Here is a 15,375-nt window from a genome sequence, read left to right as displayed (position 1 = left end):
GCTTGCAGTTGTGCCAGAGCATTCCTCCTGCTCCAACACTTGGCTAGATGCAGATGTCAGTGCCTTAATGCTGGTCATCAGCCCACACTCACAGATCAGGCACACTCCTGCCTGGCAGCTCCTTGCTTTTCTTAGCAAGAGAGGGAGGTGGCTGCACAGCCAGGCTTTCCTTCTCTTGCACAGGGGTGGGGGGAGGACTTTTACTGCAGTACAACAGCAAATACAGAACCTTGAAGTGATTGCAAACTCCCCATCCTCTAGCAAGACCCCTGCCCCTACAGCATTTTAACAGTTTCCCAAAAACCTCAACCACAGAAATACCATCTTCTCATTAAATCTGTACACCAGTCACTTCCAAGTCCCTCAGGCCTTGCACAAACTGGATCTGAAAGGGTGCCTGAAATATTAAACTATTTCCTCTCCTCCCCCCAGGCAGGGAGGAACAATAGTTAGCCTGGGAGGGGTCCATGGACCATGCAGTGTGATACACAGCCCACATATTTGCAAATCTGTTATCCATTACAGGCACCTGCCCCAGCAGTGGACCTTGGCCTTCCCAGCACAGGAGCTGCCATCCCAGGCATGGCCCTGCTCTGCAGGGCCAGCACAGCAAGCCACAACAGGGAAAAAATAAAAGCTAGGGGGAGACAAGTTTCTTATGTCCCCATCAACAGCACTGGAGTTAAAACTGGTCATTGCTTGGGTGTCCAAGTCTGACAACCTTCTGCAAACACCAGTCTCATCCAACTAAAACCCTGCTGGAAGGTCCTTGCTGTCAGCAGTGCAAAATTATCTTCAAACAAACAGCTGAGCAGCAGACAGAAGTACCACAACAAATCAAAAGCACCTGTGAGTCTACTCATTAAAAGTTATCTTGACTTTCAGCAGCAGTCCCAAGATACCAACAGAATTAAAGGTTACATCTCTTCCCACTATCTACAAGGAGAATATCCTATATAATTTCCAAATATGGCTTAGAAAAGAGTTTAAAGCAAGAGGTTGTTCCTTTTTGGGGTTCTGGGTGTATTATGTGGGCAGGTGTCAGAGGGAAAGCAAGACCCAGGATAAAAAGGCATGGAACCTGCTCAGATACTGATAATGCATTGCTCACAGGATGAATTGCTACCATTCAAATTGCTACCATGAGGGAATGTCTCTAGGATGCTGAGAACTGCCAGCAGGTCTCTCATCTCACCACCAACAAAGCCAAAGGTCAACCTTTGCAGAACTGGATGAACATTTGTTTCCCAAGTTTTCCTTAACCTTTTGTTCCCTTATTGCCAAGTCCAGCTCTCAGCTGAATAGCCATGAGGTAGTGGCAGCTTTTGATCTTTCAGCTTGCCTGCATGTGTCGGCATAAATCAACAGGCCACTCCACAGACCATTTCCATTAATTTATTTTGATTCATTTGATACCCATTTGGAAACACTGAACATGATGCAAAATGGACATAAACACACACATCAGTCTCTTCAAAAACGCTCACAAATGTTTCACAAAATTTCTTCCTAAAGCTCAGGTTTTAAAAAAAATACTTTCCACTTTCTTCTAGAGCCCATCACTCTTCACATTATCAGTAGAGGAATTCCACAAAGATAAGATCTTGGGAGGCTGAATTCCCACATTTCACAAAGAAGCTCACCTGTCTGCAAACAGATTTTTGCTGCAGGATCCTCCTGGTAGTGGCAAAATAAATAAATCCTAGGTAACTGCAGAATTTTTCACTGAAAGGAATACAGGAAAACACATCCATAATCACACACACTTCCTGCCCTAATGAGGCAATATACATTCATATAGGAGGAAAAAACCAAGCACATTATTAAGACATTAGGCAGTGAGGCAGTATCCATTTTATCTTCAGAAGAAATTTTACAGCAAATGGTTTCATTAAGACACTTGAAAGCAACCTACTTTGAAGGGAAAAAAAAGCACCATCATAGCATGAAGGCTGAAATGTGATTAGGAGTCACAAGCAGCACCAGCTCAGGCTCACCAGTGACTTTTGTCATTTGAGGACAAGTTAAATGGAGAAACAGTCAACGTGGGGACCTGTGACTCGCCTACAAAAAAGCACAATGCAGGAAGACACAGTTAAAGAGTGCCAAGCCACCACTTACAGGATGTATCTAATGAGGCACTGTTCCTACTACAGACACCAAACAGTGGGGTGATGGCACTTGGACACGGAGGGTATAACACTACAACACCAGCAAAACCAGAATCCTGGGCCCCCAAGAGCTGCCTGGTCTGCAGAAATCCACACTATTTGTGAAACAACAAATGCCTCTTAAAAGGTCATGGGTAAAGCAAAATAAACTAACTTTCAGAGTCTGGGTGGAAAAACATCAGGGCTGGCTATTACCAAAATCCTTCCCTGCTCTTGGTCAGCTTTAGGTCCTCTCTTCACACACAGGGAAAATAATCAAGAGCCAGCAGGGTACTGTTTTCTGCACTGCCAGGCATACAGCTTACAGGTGAGACACTGGCCCTTGCCTGAAGGCCACACACAACCCACAAGTCCCCTGTCACATGCAGGCTGCTCCCACTGCTCCAACCCCCAGGCAGCATGGATCTAGGCAGCTACTAACACAGGGTGCCCAAGGACTGACTGTGTATGCCTAGATTTTAACATTTTTCTACCAGCATGGTCAGTACCAAGCTCAACAGGAAATTACTCAGAGAATAAAGTGTTCCTGAGCACGCCAGATCACAACAGTTTGCCCTTGCAATAACTGGAAAGGAAGCATTACCCTCCAAGGTTTCCTGCTAATTCTCAGGGATGTTAAAAGGAGAGTTCCCACATCCCACGTATGCATCTGAAGGGACTGAAACTCTTCCGCCCATTTAGATGCCTTTAAAATATCCCATTACTTTATGCTTCTCATCTCCCAATGCATTCACAAAGCAAATCCTTTCAGGAAGAAGAGGTAAACCAATGCCATGATGTTAAAGAAACAGTCACCATTACTATACAGATGACAGCCACCTGAACCTCCTATTCACTGAGGAAACAGCACTGCATTTTCCTCCTAGAAAAAAACTCCACCCTTGCAATCTTTTAGTGTCCTGAATGGTTTCAGTTCTCCCTGGAGCCAGGGCAAAAAATGAAATTTACTTTAGCACTCTGCCCCCACTCTACTGGAGCATGTTTGACCAAGGTATGGAATGGTTACATCAGTCTCAGGTCCTTTGTTCCGATCTGCAGTCCAAATTCCACACTGCCTGGGAGAACAGAGAGAGTCTCAGTGTAAGCAGCTCAGATGAAACCTCCCACTCACTAAGAGACAAGGGACAAGGCTACAGTGACAGACAGGCTGCAAAGGTGAAACCTGTGAAATCTCTGCCTGTGGGAGTAAGTGAGCACCACAGGGTTAGCAGTGCCAGGGAAGCACCCTGTGATCTGCTCTGCTTTCTCCCAGCCAGGAGTAGCAGGACTGAGAAATCACTTATCTCAAACCTGCAAAAGCTCCCAGAGCTTGTTCAGCCTGTAGGTGCATGATTGATTCCTGTGTGTGCAGCACACAGGGACGGACAAATTGGCTGTCTCCACTGCAGGGGTTCATTTAGCCCAGGAGGTCCTTCTGCCTTTATCTTCCTCAGTGCCAGCAGAGAAAGATCTAAGAAGATTCTCCTAGACCACAGCATCCTTATCTCCAGGGTTGCCAAGCTTAACATCATCTCAGCAGGCGTCACAATGTACATATGTGCCATGGAAACATTTACAGACAACTCAAGTGAAAGCAACTTTGTCTCAATTTGAACTCCCAGGATCATGCTTCAAGCTCCAAACAGGAGGTCATAAAGTAACACTTTGCACAGTCCAGCTGCATACTTCATTATTAACATTAGAGTCAAGAAAGTAGTCAGAACTTTCTGCTGTGCTTGGTTAGAGGCAGGAAGCAAAAGAGCTGTCCCTTTACCTCTTTATAGAGAACTGCTTTACTGCATGAAAAGGAGAAAGAAATAAGGGAAATTCAGTAACTGTATAGCCACATTCCAAATGCAGCTGCTCCTTAATTATCTGCTGGTTATGAAATGTGCCACTTGAGGAAACCAAACAGAGCAAAAAGCAACACAGTCTTTACCTTAAACTGGGACATATCATGAGAAGCACTCAAAAATATGGCAGGGATCCCAACAGACAGCCCCTGCTTTCTTTTGGCATCATGCACCATCCATTTATTCTTCAAAGCTACTGCACAGCAGCACAATGAATGTGCATCACCAGTCCAACATCCCCCAGCTGCCTGCCATGCCCGTGCACTCAGGGGCAGGCATGACCCACGCACACTGCACACGCCTGAAAACACCACAGCTAGGAACAAAGCTCCATCTCTGCTTTTGCAACTCAGGCCCAACCTGAAATTCTTGTGCCACAGTCCCCAGCTCTTCCAGCCAGACCTCTCCTATTACTGTAGGGCCAACAGCATACATAAAGGGCTTCAACCAAAAAACCACAAAAAATCCCACCCTGAAATCCAGAAACCACTGCCACCAAAACCTTGTTATTTTGGCTGAAGCTTGAGTCCAGGCCATAATACAGTTGCAGGCTGATGAGGAAAAAACGGCACTCTTGCAGAGCACATTTTAACAGGTTCATTTACCTGCCAGTACAGGTCATCTATCCCAAAAACAAACACCTCCAACACATCCTCCATCTCTTCCTATGTACCTTAGGGCTGATCTGTTCCTTGGCTTCTTGGCTTGAGAAATCAGATCTATAGTCAGGCAGCTCCACAGTAACCGGGCCAAGAGGAGACAAGATCACTGTGCTGACAGCAATACAACCAAGATGCTACCTACCAAACATGCTGCTAGCAGAATTGCCTGCTCTCCCACACACATAGGATGAAGGTAAAGCTACACTAATACCAGACAGACAGCACTCTTGTTTTGCCCTCAAAGTTCACTTCACATGTTGCTTCAAAGCTCCTTACTTGGTGTATTTACCTGCTGTCATGTGTCACAACCCATAATCAGAGCAGAAACACTTTGAGGGAGATGAGCAAAGCCTTCAAACCAATACAGACCCGGCTTGCAGAAAGAACAACGGGATCTCTTTTCACTCATTTAGACAGAGATGGAATAACAACTTTAGGAGTCAAGAGGTGAAGAGATCATACAAAGTCCTACAGGAATGTAACTCACAAAGGCACTTAATAGAAGCATGTACACAGCTGGATGGAATCAGAGATAGTAAAAATAAATAAATAAATGCACCAGAGAGGAGAGCACTGCCCGGTGACTGCCTAGACAGTCTCTTCTAGCCCAAGAGACCAGTTTCTGCAGGGCTCCATCTGTTATCTGTGTCCAAAGTTCACTCTTCTGACATCTCCAAAATGGCACACATAGGTACAAATCCAGGGATTCCTTAACCTTTGCAGGAAGCAGTGCACTCTCTGAAGCCCAGCAGCAGGTTCCTCCTGATGCCAGTATTCACATCTAAGGGAAACTCAAGTTGTCAAAACCTTGTGCTCTTCTTGCTGTTTCCCACGGTGAAAAAGGCAGCAGGCTCCTCCTCTCCCCACCTGCACATATGGCTTGCTGCTTTCTGCATCCTATTGCTGGCTGACAGCATGTGAAGAACCATTCCACCGGGGAAAACATCTGCTGTTGTCAGTGAGGGGATAGCCCACATAATGACCACGAGGAAAGGTTGTGTGAGGAGGAGTCCTGGTGGGAGGGGCTGCTCCCCTGCTAAACAAAGTCAGTGAGCCATGACACAACGCCATCTGCAGAACGAGGGTGTCACACGATGTCCTCGGCAGAGCGCTGTGGAGGAGAAGCCCCCAGGCTCAGGAAGTGGCCCCAGTTGCACAGGAGTCCCCTGTTGTACTGGCCAGTGTCTATCACTAACCCACCCAGCAGCCTGCGCCCAGTGTTGTCCCGCAGAGCCAGCCGAGCTTCCCTCTCAGTCACGTTGTAGCTGATGTTCAACAGCTGGATAAGGAGGATGTATCCCATGCCAGCTGTTACAATGGCACAGTACCACACACAGGTGAACGACAGAGCAGAGCTGGCAGCAGGGAAAAAGATGGGAAGGAAGCCATTTAGTACAGGAGCAGCTGCTTTAAAGTGACTTTCCCTGGTAATCACTATCCTTTCAAATCCCTGTCTACATCTGCCACAGTGATCTCACTTTGCTGCTTTCATCAGATAATCCTTAAAGGCTTTCTCAAAATTAAAGCTTCAGGGTTTACTTAATGAGAGCTTTTACTGCTAGCAGAGCTACTCTTACACATTGCTGTCACACAACCTAGCTCTTTACTCTTCGTGTTGTAATGGTGCTCAGGCCTTACTTAAGGACCCCAGGATGCTCTCACTCTACAGGTCTCAAGATGGAGCAGAGGAAGGAAGAGTCACTTGAGTACTATCAGTACTCTGCCCATCTGTGGTAGTGCTGGTCTCTGAACTCATGTCCAATAGCTCCCACCACCTTCCCTGCCAGACAGCATGTTCTAGGCAGACAGCTTGGAGGACATTCACTTCGATAAATAGTAAGGAATGAGAGGGAAAGAGAGAGAGAGAGCATGTGGATTCCAAGCTGTCAGACCATTACATGCATTGGGCAGGGGCATACATATCTAAAAGCAGATCTATACATAACACAATAAATACTTCAAATCCTAGCTCCTTCCACTTTTTCCACATAAATAGCAAGCTCTCTCCAAGTCTCAGGCTGCCCACCTTGGCAAAAGCAGAAACACATCTTTGCTTTCCAGAGTCTTTTAGGGAACACTTTGTGATCAGGTATGACAACCAGCAGAATGAGGAACAGGAGCTAAGCTGCCTGAGCAAGCCTGCTCCCACCACAGCTCTCCCAGACAGACATCTCACCTGTAGTCAGAATAGGCCCCGGGGCAGTAGAACAATGCCACAAACAGACTTCGGCCCCTACAGATGGTGTGCAGGGTCAAGGTAATCCCATACACAGAGGTGAGCATGAAGAAGGAGAGTGCAAGGATGAAAGCTTGATGGTTCTGCTCCCCTACGCAGCTGTTAATCCTCCAAAAGGAAAGAAAAGATTACTTTGCTTAAAAAAAGAAAAGAAACAGCGTTCTATTTCTTCTTCCTCCCCCAGCTGTCAGAGAACCTGATTTCCAAGGTACTTGCAGTGGACACAGGCTAAGAACTTTGAAAAATCTTCAAGGAAACTTTATAACTTTATATAGAAAGGTTACAAGCACAAGACAATAGACCTGTAGGGTAATAGCAGCAGACTGTTTGCATCAAATTTTTAGCAGGGGTAGTTTCCTTTGCTGAAATACATGACACCCTACAAGAACACCCAAAAGGTAGCTTTGGGGTCCCTTGCCCCAGGACAGAGCTAATGCAACTTAACTGCAGGATTACTAGTGCTCTACAGACCAAGTCTAAAGCAAAAGAAAACAAATCCAAGAAAACCCACAGCAAAACCAATCCCAAACTGATGAAAAACAGTAGAGAATTAAAAGCAATTCTGAAGTACGCTGTAGAAGCTTTCAGCTATCAGCTCAACCCACTTGGAATAAACAGTTATTCTAACTGTTCTTTTAAAGGGTAAATACAAAGCTTTTTGTATTTAAAGAGTGTCATAAGGTCTTGCACATAGCAAAAGCAACTCTATTTGTCAAGGACTGTAAAAAAAGAAGCTTACTGTAAAAAGGAGGGAACTCAGAGAGAGAACACGGGGAGCCTCAGCCGTGCAAAACCTACCAGACACAGTGATGGTCCAGCCTCCTAACGCACCTGCCACAAAGCCGGCAGTGCCCTGCTCGGGCTGGCCTGACCAGCTGGCATTTAGTGCACCAGTCCTTTTTCACACCTGCTGGCTGCTCAGCTGACATGCTGCAATAACCTTTAGCCTCCCCATTCACAGCACGACTGCTGGCAGCACCCGAGATGCCATGGAGCCCGCCGGAGCTCCCTCTAATACTCTTGTTGTGCAAACCCTGGTGCGATGGCTTCTCGTTGCCTGCTGGGATGGGAAGGTAGCCAGGGTCCTTCTTGGCTCGAGACAGGGCTGCAAGCATAAGAATTAACCCGCACGTGAGAGTGACCACTTGGGAATGCTCCACGTGGCCCCGGGGAACCACCTCCCGGAGAAACACATAGTACATATATCCCAAGGAGAAGAGCCCCAGGCTCAAGAAGAACAGAGTCCGTTCCTTCCTCCGGTGGGTGAGGTAGTAATACCACAGCACCACAACGGGCAGGGACGTCAGGATGATGAGCCCCAGCAGGAAGTGCAGGGCGGCGACGTGGAGGAAGACGGGCAGCAGGACGAGCGGCGGCACGAGGCTGACGTTGATCTTCACGGCCCCCGAGAACCAGGGGACTCGCAGCCGGTCCGCGATGGTGTCGGCGATCCTCTCCAGCGCTCCCGGGGGCAGGGATTTGCACGTCAGCCACCTGCGAGCGCGGGGAGCACAGCGCCGGCTGGCACCGGGACGGCCGCGCTCCCGCCCCCCGCCCCGTCCCGCTCCCACCGCCTCCCCTTTCCTCTCTCCCGACAAGTTTCCCGGGAAGCGGGGCGCGGCTATCCTGCCCTCAGGGCGGCAGCCCCGCGGGGACGCCGCCGCCGGGAGGGTGTCCCACAGTCGGCGGCCCCCGAGGGTCGCGGAGCCGGTACCTGTCGCAGCCGTCGTCCAGCTCCTCGCAGTCGCAGCAGCACGCCGCCAGGTGGTTGCGCCGGCCGCGCCGGTCCACGTACTCGCAGCAGCAGAGCGGCTCCTCCATCGCCGCCGCCCGCCCCGTCCCTCCCGCGGGGCCGGGAGCGGCTCCCGCCGCCGCCGCCGCCTCAGGTGCTCCGCGCGCGCCGCCGCCCCCGCCCCGCGGCCCCGCCCCCGCCGCAGCGCCCGCCCGCCATTGGCCGCGCGCGCCCCGAGGTGTGCGGGGGGCGGCGCCCCCGCCCGGACCGTCCACCTGACGGCGGCGCGCGCCAATGGGCGCGCGGGGGGCGGCGCCGCCGTCACGCGGGGGCACCTGCCTTAAAGGGACAGCGCAACAGGTGGCGGCCGGCGGGGCGGCGCCGCGGGCCCGGGCCGCCCCCGCTGCCCGGGCTGGACACGGGGCCGGGAAAAGCTGCCCCCCGCACACCCCCACACCGACCCTGCACCCCCTCCCCTCCCCACACCTGTATCTGCACCACTGCTCCACGGGCTGCGCACCGCCCGAGCCAGCGCTGCCCTCCTAGCACAGCTCGAGGGAGGGGGACCTTGCATTTTCTGGGATTTTCTTTCTGTATTCATCTTCTTTCCCTCAACCCGCTTGGAAAACGCTTGAAGCACATGAAAAGGAGTTTCATCATCAGTGGGCACACCACGCTGAAGCACAGCCCTTGATAGAGGGAAAACACCGAGGGCTGAAATTTCTCTGGGAGAGCTGGAAACATATGGCAGAAGGCAGCTTGCCAAAGCTTGCAGTATGCAAGAGATCTCAAACCCTTTCCTGTTAATTAATCTTAGGCATATTCATCGTTAAGATGGTGACTTCTTTCACAAGGTCCCCATGGCTAAAAAAAGCCTATGAAGATCCTGTGGCTGTGAATCCACTAACATTCTTTTTTCTCCAAAACACTCTTCACTGATGGTCATTTTCCTACGTTGACATAAAAAGCTGCAATTTTGTAAGAGACAAGCCCAATTCTCTGCCAAGGATGTTTTTCCCTCTGAAATGTTCAGATCCATTCACCAGCAGTACAACTGCCCTTACTCACTCACCCTGGGATGGATCCAAGAGCTCTGCACTGTTTGGAATTGAGACTCCCAGGCAGAAGGCTGGCAGGAGAGACAAGACTGCCAAGCTATGGCAATGCAGAACCCGACTTACTTCTTCCACAAACCTTTTATTCTGTGCAACAGTAAAGAGTCCAGAGGAGACAGTTACAGTCCCTACCCCACAAGTCCTCACACACACATCTGTTCTTCCAGCATCTTCAATGAAAAGCTGATGTGGCTATTAACTCTCAGTCTTGCTGCTCTGCGTCCTGTTCAAGTGGTCAAAGCTTCTTTGGAGCATGGAAAGGGAAATCTTCAGCTGTGGAGACACAATCCACCCCCGCCACCAATTACTTAAGTCAGTCTCCTGCATGGGTGAGATATCAGGAAAATAAAGTCTCCCTCCTCATTTTCTTTTAAAGATTTCATGTGATTTCCTCCTCCCTGTTTCCATAAACAGCTTACTGTGCTCTCCTAACAGCTACACTCTGTAGAGTTTATAAATACTAACAGTCCAGGATGATAAAGTCTTAACACCTCACCAGACAACAGCACAGAAGATAAACCACTCCACTCATTTTTAGTCACAGATAATGTTCAGTGCAAATACTCCAAGGAACATGGCAGCACAACATGAATTTTCTTTTACTACCTGGCCCTCCTAGTGCATTTTGGTGCACAAAACATGTTTAGGTTATTGACAACCCTCAGAAAACACAAGGCAGCAAGCATTAAGATGCTTCAGGACTTCCAGACAAAGAGTGTTATTCTGGATGAAAAAGGTGGCTAAATTCTCACTTTTCTTTTTTACACTGTGTGTTCAAAAAGCACTTAACGCTTCAGAATTAGGAATTGTTTGAATAGTAAGCCGAGAAAATAAAAATGGCATGAAAACCTGAAAATTTCATCTCTAAAGTGAAACTTGCAGCACTTAGGCTTTTTCAAGTTGTGATCAAAGCGGTGGTTAATTAACAGATTAATAGCAGCTGTGCATGCAGAGACACCTCTAAACAAGGAGTGTAAGAAATGGCTTCTTTTTCTAACCTCCTTTAGTGGAGAAAATTGATATGGGTACTTTCATGGAAGAACAAAGAGCAAACAATGGAGAAAGGTACATGTGAGCTCCCCCTTCAGCTTTCCTAAACTAATAATTTATTCCATCACATTTCAAGATATAATCAATGAAGTTAAAATCAGAACATTCCTGAGTAGTAAGTAAAAACTAAAGCATGAATTTACTGTCCTTCAGGTACTGAGTTCAAATTTCAGTCTAGGGATTGTAAGGATTTAACAGTCATGGGCTTCATGATCAGAGAGACACAACAATATTCTACCTTTTTTTTTTTTTGTCTGTAGTATACAAGAGCCTGAAATTTTAAGTTACTGTGAAGGAGGATTATCTTCTGTGGAGTCTCTCAGAAACATATGGTCTGCAGAAATTATTTATTTTTCACTGGAGATTAGGTGACCCCTTGATATCAAAGCTAAATGAAGTTCTTGCCAATATCTAGAGGAGTAGTGGGGAACAAATGCCAGCATAAACCTGAATGAAGAAATTCCATAGTAAGATGGGAAAACACTTCACAAATCTTAATATGAGTGTTCTTAGAAAAGGGAATGTGTTTTAAACTAGTCCAGTCTTTGCTTTGTCATGATTCAGAACTGCATTAACACATCTCCTCTTAAGCACATGACAAGTTTAAGAAAATTGACATGGGTACTTACATCTTAGTCAAATAAAAAACTCAAACCAACAAAAAACAAAACACAACAAACCCACCCACAAACAAACAAACCCAAACAAAAACCAAAAACCAACCATCCAAAAAAAACCAAAAACCCAACCCTCCAAGAAACAAATTCAAAACCAAAGCGATCCGAAACATCAGAAACATAAGCACTGCCTGTTAACTAAACTCAAGCCTGGGGGAAAACAGATCAAGAAAACTTTATCTAGCATCAGACCACATCAAGCTATGATAACACAAGGGAGAAAAGATGTACAAGAACATCACCAGGATGTACAAGAACAAACATCACCAGGAAAGATTTTCAGACCTACCTGCTCAAGCATTTCAATTGAGTCTCTTAAAACTCCCTTCACATGTTTAACCTGTTCCTTATCATACTGAGGCATCTCCTCTTTTGATACAATTTCTGGGGATATGCTGAAAAAGATTGAGATTACATCAGAAACATGAAACATGCACCCCAATGCCTTTTTAAAAGCAACTGTTCTCTGCCACCATTGCTCTGCCATTGCTGAGAGCATCCTCTTACAAAAGCCACATACAAAGCTGCTTGCAGTTGAATTCCAATACCTATTTGCTTGAAGCTAGTACCTCAGACCTTTACAGGCAACAGCCACCAAGAAAAAACTGTGCTCACATTATGTTCACAATGTACAGTCCACACTTGAGGAAGCAAGAGCCTTCTTAAGAAGAAAGTCACTCTAACCAGTTCTGTCACTATGGGAGGTCCCCACATCCCTTCCAGACTCAAAATCAGGATATGTTTTTTAACTTTTTTCTTGATACTGTATTCAAGAGGAAGCAACATCTTTCTGTGCCTGAGTACAAAAGGCACCTAACATGGAAGTTTGTGAAGGAGAGGAGATTTAGGGGACTCACAGAGAGAAGCTAAAAAGCTAAATGAATCTTTAACATTCCATTTGAGAACATGCTGGTTCACACAGGACGAACACTTCAGTTCTGTGATCAGCACTATGATATTCACAGAAGATGAGTCACAGCAGGCTGATAAATGCAAACTAAGGTTAACATTTTTCCCAAAACAGCTTGTCAAAGAAGAAATTTATTACTGCAAGATGTAGTCAGACATGTCACTGGATTTCACCATAGACCACAGAAGTACAGCAAGCCCCTGCCACTTCTGAAAACTTACCACTCAATTTCATTGTTTATAATTTATTTTTTAGATCAGATTCTCACATAAGCTGAAGAAGAAAGCAAGCAAAGATTGTGAACTCACTTCAAAGAGCTTTCCTCCTGAAGCTGGACATGATAAAGGGACTGAGCTGCATGCTCTATCTTTGAGAGTTTGAGGAACAGTGTTATATTCAGCAAAACCAAGAGCAGCAAACTGTAGATAGAAGAGAACAACAATCAATTTTTCAACAATTTCAGTTGCAATGCTACAAACACAAGATCATGGCTAAAGATAGCTAAGGAAACAGAATCCTCCCAGCATCCTGGGAGAAAAAAGTGTGGGGCAGCACTATACTGAAAATTAGTATCTATCTGACCAATTCCTAGCAGTTACCATTAAGCTGGGTAATAGCAAAAAATAACAGTATCTCTTCTTGGAACTTTTAAAATTAGGAATGAGTAGATTCTAGACTTCATAGACTTTAATAGGATCAGACCTAAGTAAACCTGTAAGGTAGACTAGTTTGACAAGTCAGCATTTTCATCCCACATGTCATTTCCAAGTCAATCCATTCCTCTTTTACACCCCCCATGTTCCACTCAAATTAGTTTATCATGGTACATGCAACCTTAACATGAAAATGAGAAAAAAATTCAGATAAAAAACAAGATGAGCTTGAGTCAAGCAACACTAATGCAAGTGAGTACTTACAAGACACTCATTACTACAATGATGGTGGTGGTCCTACTTACTGCATCTCTTTTCCTTCCTATAGGGCAGGGAAGAGAAGGAGGTTAAAAAGTACTAAAGACTATTCCTAAAGGATGTCTGCAGATAGATACATGTCAGTGCCCAGCACTTCACACAGAATAGCCCAAAAACTTCTGATGGAAAAAAAAATCAGGTCATGTAGGTGCATAGGACCACCTCCAACATTCACCAAGGCATTTTTGCAATCATCTCTGAGAAGCTGGCTGAACAGTTAGGCTCTTCCATCAGAATTCCCCCTACCCACTGTGCTGGGGAGAACACAATACTGGGGCATGGTCACATTAAACCTGAATTGCCTGAGAAGGCTGAAGTCCATCCATTACTAACACACAAACGTGCTGCTGGTCATGCACTGCAGAGACAGGCTGCAAAGTGCCTCTCTCCTGCTTGCGCTCCTGCTCACATTCATCTTTCTGACAACCAGTGTCAGTCACATTTTCCTGTAACTGGTCCCATTCTTACTGGCTTGGTTTATCTATTGTCCTGAAAACAGCTCTTTGGGAGGCCACCTGCTGTTCTGCAGGCATCAGGGACAGAATGCACCTGTTCTCTCCAAACCGAGCAGTTATCACTGTGGGCACACTTATCTTTAAATAGAATTGATTTTGCACATCCCGCCCTGCACAATAGACATACATAAAAGCTGTAATGCACACAGAGGCACACCCATCTGAAAAGGTGGAGCAACAGTAGCAAAATTAAGTAATTAGGAAGCAATTTCACATAGGTAGAGTTCTTTACACATGCTGTTGATCCAAATATTCCCTCAGTGCTATCTATACTCAGCATTGTCTCCCTCTTTAGGGAAGTGTACTTGCTCCTACCTCACTGTTTACAATCCAACTTTTGTCATGGAATCCACCATTCCCTAGTGCAAACTAGTGCACAGATGTTCCTCATCTCCCTAGGTGAAACTAATGTTGTATATGCTGGGCGCCAAGTCTGTCATGCCTAAAGGCAGTAGAACTGCAAGAAATGCTTCAGTGACCCAGTAATTACAGAAGCATATCGGAAACAGACTTCTTAACATTAAAAATCAATAGCCAAAACTGAGATGACAGGGCCAAGAGGCAAGTGGCAAAGTTCAATCAACTCATCACCTGTGTGTGTGGTTATTTGAAGAAAAAAGTTTTTCAGAAACTTCACATGGATCAGGTTTTACTTTCCGTGATCCAATCTCATTTTCAAACCTTTGCAGATACAGAGCAGTATTTAAGATTTTGGTTGATTTTTGTTTGTTTTAAAACTGAAGGTGATCTTAGCCTTAATTTCACAAGATACTTATGATAAAAGTGATCATGCATGCTCCAAATATACTTTATGCAAGCTTGAACTTGCTAAAGCATTTGCTATCACAGAAAAGAGCAATATATACACAAGTGCTACTCTTGCACTATTTTAAAAGTTATGCTTTCTTGAACATACCTTTTGGAAAACACTTGATATAAAAAATTCCTACCTATTAAGCTGCCCTGGGACTCTACTCCCAGGTCACCAGAGGAATGCTGGGAAGAGCGTTTGGGAAGTGATTCTGCCAAACCCCGGTGTAAAGTGCGTCGCCTTCGTCTCAGAGCAAGTAATTTCCCAGAGTCTTCTATGGATTGATTAATTGCATATTCCTCCATTAGGAGATCTGATTCTGCAGTGGAAAAAAATAAGGTTACCAAAGTGTCAAAAAGAAAGCTGAAGACAAATTGTGAGATATGCAAGGTGGCAGTGAGAGGAACAAGCACACCTTCCAATACATGAACTTAAAGCAGGTAATTGGCAAACTACACCCTGACCTCCACCCCTGTTCTGTTTTCTACAGGGCACTTGGAACACTCTGCAGAGGTGGTGCACACTCAGCCCCAGGCAGGATTGTTCAATGCTATGCCAGACAGCAGTTGGAAGAGCACTGCAAGACACTGTTAGACCGAGGCTTGAAATTGTGTTAGACTGTGAGCCTGCAGCAGTGGCTGGCCAGGCTGTGAACAGACATCCATGGAGCCTGCCAAGTGCCACTGCTTCTCT

The 15,375-nt window shown here is 46.2% G+C and overlaps 2 protein-coding genes across 4 annotated transcripts in view; both read right to left on the bottom strand.

Annotated features, from left to right (window-relative positions):
- Positions 1-1,379: 1,379 nt before the first annotated feature.
- ZDHHC23 (zinc finger DHHC-type palmitoyltransferase 23) lies at positions 1,380-8,722 on the bottom strand. The gene is made up of 4 exons (XM_059493922.1): positions 8,582-8,722; positions 7,700-8,487; positions 6,842-7,009; positions 1,380-6,020 (listed from the first exon to the last, which is right to left on the bottom strand). The coding sequence occupies exons 1-4, from the start codon at positions 8,720-8,722 to the stop codon at positions 5,753-5,755; spliced, it is 1,365 nt and encodes a 454-aa protein (XP_059349905.1). The 3' UTR covers positions 1,380-5,752.
- Positions 8,723-9,810: 1,088 nt separating this feature from the next.
- Positions 9,811-15,375, bottom strand: part of GRAMD1C (GRAM domain containing 1C) — a 51,174-nt gene continuing 45,609 nt past the window's right edge. For all 3 annotated transcript variants that reach the window (XM_059465875.1, XM_059465876.1, XM_059465877.1), the window contains 5 exons: positions 14,822-15,001; positions 13,303-13,360; positions 12,694-12,804; positions 11,765-11,870; positions 9,811-10,021 (listed from right to left, as the gene is read on the bottom strand). In XM_059465875.1, the coding sequence (XP_059321858.1) occupies positions 9,944-10,021; positions 11,765-11,870; positions 12,694-12,804; positions 13,303-13,360; positions 14,822-15,001 (533 nt within the window). In that variant the 3' untranslated portion in view covers positions 9,811-9,943. The remainder of the gene's footprint in view (positions 10,022-11,764; positions 11,871-12,693; positions 12,805-13,302; positions 13,361-14,821; positions 15,002-15,375) is intronic.

The sequence above is a fragment of the Ammospiza nelsoni genome, chromosome 2 (assembly GCF_027579445.1).
Source record: "Ammospiza nelsoni isolate bAmmNel1 chromosome 2, bAmmNel1.pri, whole genome shotgun sequence".
Classification (NCBI taxonomy): domain Eukaryota; kingdom Metazoa; phylum Chordata; class Aves; order Passeriformes; family Passerellidae; genus Ammospiza; species Ammospiza nelsoni.
This window is presented reverse-complemented; position numbering and strand designations above follow the sequence as displayed.